Raw genomic sequence first — 11,437 nt, 5'->3', positions numbered from 1 at the left:
GCGACTACAAGTCTGTTCTCTGAGTGAGTCTATTTATGTTTTGTAGATAAGTTCATCTGTGGCATATTTTAGATTCCACACCTAAGTAGTATATGGTATTTGTCTTTTTCCTTCTGACTTATTTCACTTAGTATGATAATCTCTAGGTCCATCCATGTTGCTGAAAATGGCATTATTTCATGTATTTCTTACGGCTGAGTATTAATCCACTGTTTATATGCACCACATCTTCTTTATCCATTCACCTGTTGAAGGACATTTAGATTGTTTCCATGTCTTAGCTATTGTGAATACTGCTGGTATAAGCATAGGGGTGCATTTATCTTCTTGAATTACAGTTTTGTCTGGATATATGCCCAGAAGTGAGATTGTTACCAAAAGTAGGGTCCAGCTGTTTGCTGCCCAAAAGCCAATAAAGAGGCAAGGTTGATGGAAAGGAAAAAGTTTGCTTTATTTCTGAGGCTGGCAACTGAGAGTGGAGTCAGTTGCCAAAGGCCAACTACCGCCCATTGGCAATCAGCAGACCAGAGCTTTTATTGGTGAAGGGAGGGGGCTACATGCAAAACAGCACAGTCAGCTGTGACAGTCCTCTTGAAACCGGTAACCAGCATCATCTTGACTTTGTTTAGGTACAGTTCATCTTCAGTTCCAGAGCCATTTTGTTCCCATATTTTTTGAGGCCAGCTCTTGAAACTGTGGCAGCTTATGTCATGGCTTACAGTCTGGTCATCATGTTCTTAACTTCTTCCACTTGGTGGGGGCTTTAGTGTCTATAATATTAAATACTAATACATTTTTCCTTAATCAATTCAGTTCAGTTGCTCAGTTGTGTCCGACTCTGCGACCCCATGGACTGCATCACTCCAGGAGTGATGTCCATCACCAACTCCCAGAGTTTACTCAAGCTCATGTCCATCAAGTCAGTGATGCCGTCCAACCATCTCATCCTCTGTTGTCCCCTTCTCCCACCTTCAATCTTTCCCAGCATCAGGGTCTTTTAAAATGAGTCAGTTCTTCATATCAGGTGGCCAAAATATTGGCATTTCAGCTTCAGCATCAGTCCTTTCAATGAATATTCAGGACTGATTTCCTTTAGGATTGACTGGTTGGATCTCCTTGCTGTCCAAGGGACTCTCAAGAGTCTTCTCCAACACAACAGTTCAAAAGCATCAGTTCTTTGGTGCTCAGCTTTCTTTATGGTCCAACTCTCACATCCATACATGACTACTGGAGAAACCATAGCTTTGACTAGACAGACTTTTGCGGTTAGAGCAAATATACAATGTATGTTTAGTAGGCTACAAGCAGGCTGTTTAAGTTAACCTAAAGTTCAAATTAAATCATATATGAGCCAGAATGACTTCCCTATACCTCAATATGTGAAAATTTCTTCCATCATTTTCCCCTTTTAATTGAAAATCTCTCCATAGAAAGCACTGATAATATATTTTTCCAGCATTGCCAGAATGGCTTAGTTGCTGCTCTGGGCCCATTCATGTCCCTTGGTGCTAGGCCTACATTTTGTTTATATATTGGCCCAGTTATCCACGTTGGATTCTAACACTGGACACACAGAGGTACTGACACAAAGGGTCTTTGGACCAGAAGTCATCTCAACTAGCTTGTGTCTGCTAGGGAAACATGCAAATGCTACTTAGATCCCAACACCCTTTGTGCCAATACCTCTGCACGTCTTCCTGCATCACTGCTTTATTCATACCCACATAAGGAATCAAAGGAATTGAATCTGTGATGGGATACAGGTAACAAAGCAGGAATATGGTCTAAAGTTCGACAGCAGCAGCCTTGGGCAGATGACTTAATCGTGAAACTGTTACCCCAGAGATAAAAAACAGGATTAACAGAACCTACATCAGACCATTTGGATACTGAATTAAAACACAAAAATGCCTGCTTAGCCTAGTACCTGAGACTGATAACATGAGCATAAATCATAATAAACACAACTTGACTTGGAAGATTTCTTGCTTGTATCTTTTCTAGACTATTTATACTTAGTTTCTTGCAGCATGAATTTGTATAGGATGCTAAGCACAAAGTCCTAGGCTTATTACCGGGAGTGTAGTGCATAAAACAAACTGTGCTTTGCAGTCAAGTGTAAAAATTCCCAAGTACAGATCAATCTGACCTGACCTGGAGTGGAGAACAGTCGCTGGGGGCTCTCCTTCCTCAAGGCTAGAAGACACATGGAGCATCATCAGATTGCCTCTGGGGCTCAGCTGTACTTGAGAGAACCCATCTTCACCCCACAGTCCCCTAGACCCCTCTTATCCCCAGGGTCAGCCTCACACTTGTCTGCCACTTTGGCCAAGAGCCATCCTCACTGCTAAGTCTGCCCTTGGCAAGGCTCTGCCTCTACCTGTGCAAAAGTGACTCAAAAGCATCCAGACACAGAACCTATGACCCAAAAGCATCCAGACTGAAAGCCTGCAGAGATGAGGTACGATGAAATTCTCCCTTCCTGAACGTGCTGAGGCCACTGTCTTGGCTCCTTAGACCTTAGGCGTCCAGCAGACTCGCAGGGCTGTGTCCTGGGTGGCTCAGTCTGCTTCGCAGGCTCTGTTGGAATGGTACACTCAGCCTCCCTCCTGCTCTGCAGACCTGTTTCGTGTTTGTGCCCCAGGAATACCCCCTGCTTGCTCTTCCTGGGTAAAAGGGAGCTGACTGCAGCTGAACTGTCACATATGCACTCTTTCCACCCTGACCACTCTTATTTATATCTTTCCTGTCTTTGGTCCTTTATGAATGTGTGCCTATTATCCCATCTGAATGTACTTTATCACATCCTATTGTGCTTTCTCTATTCAAGAATTCAGAAAATATCTGAATGTCCTTTTCACCAGAAAGGCTTAATTTTATGAACAATATTTAAAACTTTATACTTAATTTCTAACCATCCCATCCCCTAAATTTATTGTAATATGTCCATTTCACGACCTTATCTATTTGCAGCAATGGGCATGTTATGAAGCATAAAAGCCTTCTAGTGTGATCATCTCCATATTAATTTCTCAATTCCTCTACAGCTGACAAATGGAGCAGTAAATCTGTAGAAGAAGGAAATTCTACATTTCATTATAGAAACTCAACTTCTATAACCTGGTAAATAGGTATGAGTTTTCTTCTGGAAGAAAAAAAGAGCTTTGGAAAAGTTCATGGTTTTATGCTTTAGGCTCCAAGGGCCCTACACAAAACTTGACCTCCTGTGTCTACTGCTAGCAATTAAAGAATTAAATTAAGAATTTATATTTGTTGTTCCTTGGTATCCATGAAGAACTGGTTCCAGGATCCTCATGGATACCAAAATCCACGGATGCTCAAGGCTGTTAGAGCCAGCCCTCTGTATCCACGGGTTCTGCACTGAAAATATTCCATTTGCATTTGGCTGAATCCACAGATGGAGAACCTACAGATACAGAAAGTAGACAATGCTTATTTTCTTTAGGAAACAAACAAATTAGTGGACAATGGGCTTCCCTCGAAGCTCCGTTGGTAAAGAGTTTGCCTGCAGTGCAGGAGACCTGGGTCCAATCCCTGGGTTGGGACGATCCCCTGGAGAAGGAAATGGCAACCCACTCCAGTGTTCTGGCCTGGAGAATTCCATGGAGAGAAGAACCTGGCAGTCTACAGTCCATAGGGTTGCAGGAGTCAGACACGACTTAGCTACTAAACCACCACCACCATGAACAATGATGAGTGTGCTGTTCTAAATTCCTACTATGTTAATTGTTGACAGGCTTTGGAAATTCAGAGAAACTGAGAACCAGAATATGGAGTTTTTTGCTTTCAGGCCAGTTACTAATTTTATGTGTCAGTCAGCTTCCCCAAGTCTCACTGTTCAGATTTCACATCTCTTCTTCCAGCCTCCCCTAGTTTGTAACCTTCACTCAGAATATTTAGATTTGGGAAGACCTTCTGATAACATCTAATCCAGTCTTCCCGGTTATGCAGCTAAAGAAACTGAAATCCAGCAAGGGCAAGACAGAGGCTATTATTACGGAACATATTATTACCCACATTCTAGTAAAATGGCAGTGACTTGTTCAGTTTCCTCAGCTGAGTGGTGAGTGGCAGCGATTTGGGAGGCAAACATGGTCGGGGTGGGGAGGAATACAAGGGCCATTTGCCCATGGATGTCCAGGGAGTGTGGCATAATGGGACAAGAATGCGGTAGAGCTGCACTTAACTCTCTCCCCGGTGACTCAAGCCCTCTGGTCAGTACTATCTCCCCTCACTCCACCCCCACCCCCTGCCCAGCCTTGTCTATGTTATTCTTTATTTGTACAAATTAAAACCTTGTTTTCCTGTGCTCAGTCCTGCTTTGTGCTCAGTTCTACTTCATAAAGACTTGCTGGAGGAGGTCATTTTATTGTCTTCAGTGAAAAAAAGCAGCAGAATGTGGGCAGAATTTGGGGGGAAGATGGGGTAAGAATTCTACTTAAGTTTTTACTTGAAATATTGACTGAGGGAGTTCCTGGTGGTTCAGTGGTTAGGACTCTGCACTCTCATTGCTGAGGGCCCAGGTTCAATCCCTGGTCAGGGAACTAAGATACCGCATGGTGCAGCCAAATTTAAAAGGAAGAACTATTGATTGAGTTCCTTTTCTCTTCCCTTCCCAAAGGGAGAAAGATCTCATCTGTAGTGTTTTGGGGGTAGAGGAGGCATGGGTTGTGCTGATCTTTGTAAGCCAATCATAAAGATTCACAAGGCTGCTCTCATGGCCCCCCCCCCATTGGGTTTTGGGCCAGTGGCCTTCGGCCACTAATTACTTTCCACATACATGACAAGTTGTGTGTGACCACTTGAGGAAAGCACTTGGGTACAGAAAGGGCTTTTAGAGGTGACTTTTAAATTAATTTATAATTTAATTATTTGCTAACAGGCTCTGAAGACCTGTTAGTACCCATTCTAGGATTACAAATATAAATAGAAGCCGTCCATGCCCCACCTTCAATTTAGAGATGAGATGAGAAAGTACACCAAGGAAAGCATACATCTGAACATTTGAATGGTATGTTCAAAGATGACACCTCCAAGCTGATGAGGAAAAGTAGTTTAGAGTATGTGTGTGGGAGAAAGTGATGAGAGTGAAAGCCTAAGCCTTGGCCAAGTCATGAATGGAATTTAAGAGTGAAGCATAGGTAAGGAACATGCTGAGACTCTTAAAGATGAGTTACGGTTCTTCATTTTAGGAAGGTCGGAGTGAAGACGTGAGATGAGTGTTGGGAGAGAGAGCCTGGTTATTAACCATTCCTGTCACTTCAGGGATATGATGAGGCTCTGAGGCTAAAAGACCTTTCTCTGCCTGTGGGCTTGTCTACACATTGGCAGACTAGAACGTTCTTCACCTGCTATTCATATATCAAATTGTTTATATTTGACTCTGAAAATTTTCTATGCTACAGATTGAATCCAGACTGTGTTCCCTCCTTAAATAAGCTACTAGAACAGAAGAGGTCCTTGGGTTCTCTCAGTTGGTCCCCCCAACTTCGTCCTGTCCTTACCACTCCCATCTAGGGTGAAGGAAAAGTAAAGCATGGTATCGTGATCACTATGCCAACCTGTTTTCACTAACATTTCTTTACTGGGAACTTGGAGTTTGCTGTTCTCTCCGACACCCAATCTTTTCTCTCAGTTCTCTGCTCAAGCCCCACTTCTTCCCAATCACCTTCCTTAAAATATTGCCTTTTTTCTCCAGGCTTTGACCCTGGTTTGTTAGTCTTCATTTTCCTTGCACATCTTTCTCATGCTAGAGTATGAACGTTCTACAAAGCCCAGGCCTGAAATAAATTTGCTTTCCAAGGCAGTCAAAGATGTGCTGACAGGATGACAGGTGCCCCAAAACTTACAAATGATCTAGACCATGAAAATGAGGGTGGTTGCTGAAGCATTGTTGACGCACCCGCCAGAGCCTCAGCAAGGGATCAACAGCCTGTGCGCCCAAAACCCCGCCCCTCCTTAGTGAGGGTGGGTGTCTGGATCAGAGCCTGACTGGCAAAGTGGCAGAGCAGTAGCTGTGTTAACACAGGGCATGCTCTATTTTCACAGATTCCTCGTTCCTCCAGGCAGAGCTTGAGCAATCTTGAAAAGACTTCACCCATTAAATGGGGACACATACTCTGTATGTCATTAGGATTATTAAAAGCAAATCCTCACAACAGTGTCCACATGGTCAAAGCTATGGTTTTTCCAGCTATGGTTTTTCACACATATACAGGTGTGAAATTGGACCATAAAGAAGTCTGAGCATCAGAGATTGATGCTTTTGAACTGGGGTGCTGGAGAAGACTCTTGAGGGTCCCTTGGACTGCAAGGGAATCAAACCAGTAAATCCTAAAGGAAATCAACCCTGAACATTCACTGGAAGGACTGACGCTGAAACTGAAGCTCCAATACTTTGGCCACCTGATGTGAAGAGCCAACTTATTGGAAAAGACCCTGAGGCTGGGAAAGACTGAGGGTAGGAGAAGAAGGGGACAACAGAAGATGAGATGGTTGGATGGGATCAATGACTCAATGGACATGAGTTTGAACAAACTCCAGGAGACAGTGAAGGATGGGGAAGCCTGGCAGGCTGCAGTCCAAGGGGTCTCAAAGAGTTGGACAGGACTAAGTGACTGAAAACAACACAACAATGTAAAGCAACTATACTTAAAGAAAAGAGTCTAAGAAAAAAGTGAGTCGTAATGGTGTGTCAGAGGTGTGAAGGGCTTGAGGCCAGGAGGCAGTACTATTTCACGTTAGAGTCTCACTGTGGTGTAGCTCCTTGGTTAGGTGGATATTAGGTTTAGGGAAAGGACTTGTCCATGATAGCAAGTCCTGAGGCTCCAGCCTCCTCCAGCATCTTGACTCTCAAGTCTATTGTCATTTTTTACTGCTCTAACACAGCATGATTCTCAGGTCAAACCCAAATCCTGCCCCAATGCAGAGAGGCTCTTTCCATGTTGTCTTAAATATGTTTTTTAATAGTAAAAAGAAGTTTGGTTTTCTTAAAGACAGTTTTCGTTTTATTCCTGTGGATGAAGCAAAAATGGAGTTCTAATTCAGCAGCAAACCTTAATCACAAAGAAGAAGTGTTTTGGATATAAGCCAGAAGAGAGTGACCAGCAGGGAACAGTAATATCACACTAAGTACTAGTACTGATTGTTTTTACCAAGGCTACTCTAGAAACACTGGAATTATGATGTAGGCAAGAGTCAGCTTCGGTACTTGCCAGAAACTCAATATCTTTATGTTGTCTGCCTGGTCCTGACTTCTCAGGTGCTCAACCTTTTGAGGTGTCAGCTGAAAAAAGTAGGATTGCCATTTTTCAGTCTGGCTTGATTCCCTAAATCAAGTCCCCAAACTCATCTAGGCAATAGTTCTCAAAGATCTGATTACGTGCTGCCAGTTGGGATTGAAATTTGAGTGAGGCACAGTCCCAAGGAAAGCCATGCAGCCCCAAGAGGGGGCCTGTGAAATGGCAGCATTGGCATCTCCTGGGAGCTAGTTAGGAAATCAGTTTCAGGACTCACTCCAGACCTACTGAATCAGAATTTGCATTTGAAAAAGATTCCCCAGTGATATACCAGCACACTCAAGCTTGGTTGCAAAAAGAAACAGGTGACTCCAGTACAAAATGGCAAAGAAAATGAATCTGCATTATCCCTTCCACTTCTAATACTCTGCATGTGCTGCTGAGTTAGTTCTATTATAGCTGTGTTGTCAGTGTCTACTGAGGTGAATGCTCCTACCTCTGAATTGGCTACCATTCAGTTCAGTTCAAGACAGCCCTTCAATCAACCACTTGGAATTGGAGCCGGCCCTGCTGGAGATTTAGTCCCGCTCATTGTACACATAGCTGCCTACCTGTGATTTTAGGCAGTACTGTTACAAGAGGAAAAGATTTCTAGTCTCACCTCATGTGGAAACTGGTGCTTCTAGTTTTTTCAACAATAGACTTGGCTTTGCACAGAAAACAGCATGAACCTGAAAATAAAGCAGTCAAAGATTGAAGCGGCCCATTGGCTAGTTTTAGTAATCTTAGCTAAGAGGTGCAAAGATGTGAGTGCTAGATTTCAGCCTGTGTAGGCAGCCAGGAAACTGTTAGTAATGAAAGCTTAACCTTCCAAAGGTTGTGCAGGAGACAAATGCTTCTGTGAGTATAGTGAAACTCTTGCTCTCAAATTTTATTTATAAATAAGAGATATATACACATGTACATTAGCCTAATGAGATTAACAGGTTCCATTTTGTTCCAAATATTTAATATATAGCTCTTTATGGCCAGTGTGAGGTAGCCAAGAAATAGAACAACACAGCATTAGTCCCTTCATTCTCTTTCTGGCGTCTAGAAGAGAAACTCTGGAGTGAGTGATAAAAGGATAAATCCTCTTTATACCTGAGGAAATGTAAATATGAGTTAATCAGGTTACTTCGTTCCATTAGAGTCACTAAAGCTGCTGGTATTTGCATGGCTCTATGTTTATTCTAAGAGCCTCCTTCAAATATAACCAGAAACATACTAGTCTCCTGAGAATTTGCATGAAAATGAATTATACAGTGGGGGGAAATTAATAATAATTATACTGATCCAAGGTTCATAGGCATTTCAGAATATTGTTGTTTCAAGCCTCCATTTGCTTATTTTGACATTATTATCAACGGGATGCAAAGTCACTCTTTCTATGTCTCCAGCTAAAAGTACGAAATGCCTGTCGCTCCAGAAGAGGGCCTTGATTCCTCTGGGGAGGAACACTAAACTCTTTAAAAAGAAAATCAAACCCAACCTGAACCAAGAGTCCAAGGAATCTAGTTTGGCCACAGGAAAGGAAGATGGCCCTCCAAACCAGTTACAGGAATGTGTCCCAGGGTCCGACTCCGAGCCAGGTGTTTTCAGCGGAAAGGGAAGGTTGGATCCTGGTGAGACAGGGCTGAGCCAGTACATGCTTGGGGTGCCGCCTACACGTCCGAGTCGCAGGGCAGCGTGCTGCCGCAGGGCCGAGTGCTGCGGGAAGACGAGCCGGGTTCGGAGTTTGTAGCGTTCTCCCCTTCGAGCACGTCCACCGGGTTGCTGTAGGCTTTGGGTGGGGGCCGGGGCATCGGGAAGCCGGCCTTGCGCTGGCTGGTGGCGCCCAGCTGATCAGGCCGCGGCCGGTGCTGGCCATCACTATAGTACTTGATGGCCGGCGTGAGTGCGGGCTCTGGCCCGTCGATGTACACTGTGCTAATGCTGCTGCGGCGCGCGCTGCTGGAAGGCGCCTTGCGGCAGCTGTCACAGCGCTCAGCGCACCAGGGCGCGAAGCTGAGCGCCAGCGAGAAGCCGCCCAGCAGCAGCAGGCAGCTGCCCAGGTAGCCCAGCACCAGGCTGTAGCCGACCTGCACCGTGACCGGGCTGGGCTGGGCCGGCAGGACGGTGCGATCTGCCAAGAAGTGGTTGTACCAGGAGACTGGGATGAGGCTCAAGAGGCCCGCGGTGAAGAGCACAACGCCGGAGAGGCCGGCCAGCACGAAGTGGGGCTCGTCCCTCCAGCAGCGCACGCCGAGCGTCGCCAGCAGCAGCCCCAGGCCCGTGACGGCCAGCGACGTGACCATCAGTCCCCGCGCCACGCGCACCGGCTCGGCGGCGAAGTAGCCGAGGTCGTCCGGCTGGCCGCACTGGCGCTCGCGACTGCTCTGTTCGCGGCACATGTCCCACAGGCCCTGGTACAGCACCAGGTCCAGCGGCTGGTCGAGGAAGCCCTTCACCAGCCTCCAGCCGGGCGTCAGCGTGCTGGTCAGGGTGAGTAACAGCCCACAGGGCGCGAGTACCATGCCCAGCGTCATCACCACCGGCGTCCGCATCCTGGGTGGCGCACCTGCCGCTGACTGGCAATCTCTAGCTCTCGCGCCCCCAGAGAGCGCTCCGGGCTCCAACTCCCTGAAGTCCGCACGCTCGCCACCGCAGCCACGCCCGCGCTCCTGCACTCGGTTCTCCTCCGGCCGCTCTTTGTCTCCAGCGCAGGACTGTCCGCTCTCGGCCGCGCGTCCCTAGTTTGCTCCGAGCGTCCCAGCCGCTCCGCCCTGCCTCCAGCCCGGCCGCCTGATCGAAACCAGTTCGAGGGCGAGTCTGATCGAAACTGCAGTCGAAGGTGGGGACGCTGCAGCAGCCGCGGCCCAACCCGTTCGGGTGGGAGGGGCTGGAGGGCCGGGAGTGGCGAGCCGGAAACTGCAAGAGCCCCTCTGGGCCGAACCGAGCAAAGGTCGCCCCGCCCCTGCCCCTCCGCTGGGCCCGCCGGCGGTGGGCGGGGAAGGAAAGGGGCGGTACCACCCGGACAGCCCGGCGCACCTGGCCGGCGCTGAGCAGGTTCCTGCTTCTCAGCGGCTAAAGCTTTTCTCCGGTCCCTGGTCGACCGTGCACCTGTAGCCTGTCTTCCCTCCACTCCCCACAAGAGAGATCCCCCGAAGTTTTGCGCTGTTAGCTTGCAGCTACTCGTGGCCAAATGGATGGAACCTCCCGGGGTGCGCTGGGCAGGTGTGCACCGAGGGTCCACTCGGTCGAGTAGTGTGTCCCGGAGTGTTGCACATGTGTATTTTGTTTCATTTGCTTAAAAAACATGTCATACTCCGGATTAACCTTGATACAAAAGAATCAAAGCGAGTGTTTCTGGGATGAAGAGTTACATCATACTGGTTTCCACAATAAGTTAAATAAAATCTTTGACATTCATTTTATATTTGTGTGAGAATCAGGATTTTACATTTTCCTAAAAATTATCCTTTAACAATGTTTTCCTCATTTTCTGTATTTCTTACAATGGAAGTGTGTTAACCTTTACAACTGTTTAAAATGATTTCTAAAAGAGCAAAGTTAAGCATTAGTTTGAAGTAATTTTGAACATTCTAGGAATGGACAATACCAAGGATGGGTCTTTTGTTTTTTTGAAAATTTTTAAATTCAAAAAATTGTGGTAAGATACACATAAACATGGAATTTACTGTCTTAACCATTTTAAGCATACAATTCATTGGAATTAAGTATACTTATGTTATTCTACCATTCCCATCAGCCATCTCCTGAATTTTTTCATTTCTCCAAACTGAAACTATTCATTTGTCAGTAACTCCCCAACCCAACCAATAAATTACCAACAACCAACTCTCCTACCCCTAGCCTGGGGCAACTGCCATTTTACTTTCTGTCTTGATGAGTTTGAATCCTCTAGATATTTCATGCAAGTGGAATCATACAGTATTTATGACTGGCTTATTTCTCTTAGCATGATGGTTTCCTGTTTCACCCATGTTCATAAGCATGTATCAGAATTCCTTTCCTTTTTAAGGCTGAATAATAGTCCATTGCAGGTATGGACCACATTTTGTTCATCCATTCAGCCTGTGATGCACACTTTGGTTGCTTCCACTGTTTGGCTCCTGCAAATGATCCTTCTATGCATA

The 11,437-nt window shown here is 45.9% G+C and overlaps 1 protein-coding gene and 1 non-coding gene across 2 annotated transcripts; one reads left to right on the top strand and one right to left on the bottom strand.

The window, feature by feature from the left end:
- The first annotated feature begins 4,492 nt into the window (after nucleotides 1–4,492).
- Nucleotides 4,493–4,565, top strand: TRNAE-CUC (transfer RNA glutamic acid (anticodon CUC)). Its single transcript has one exon. It is a non-coding gene; the product is annotated as a tRNA-Glu (tRNA).
- A 3,599-nt stretch (nucleotides 4,566–8,164) lies between these two features.
- On the bottom strand, nucleotides 8,165–10,160 carry CLDN23 (claudin 23). Its single transcript, XM_061404372.1, has one exon. The coding sequence runs from the start codon at nucleotides 9,842–9,844 to the stop codon at nucleotides 8,963–8,965; it is 882 nt and encodes a 293-aa protein (XP_061260356.1). The 5' UTR covers nucleotides 9,845–10,160; the 3' UTR covers nucleotides 8,165–8,962.
- Between the last annotated feature and the right edge of the window lie 1,277 nt (nucleotides 10,161–11,437).

This window comes from Bos javanicus, chromosome 27 (genome assembly GCF_032452875.1).
Source record: "Bos javanicus breed banteng chromosome 27, ARS-OSU_banteng_1.0, whole genome shotgun sequence".
Classification (NCBI taxonomy): Eukaryota; Metazoa; Chordata; class Mammalia; order Artiodactyla; family Bovidae; genus Bos; species Bos javanicus.
The sequence above is the reverse complement of the archived record's forward strand: the minus strand, read 5'-3'. Positions and strand labels throughout refer to the sequence as shown.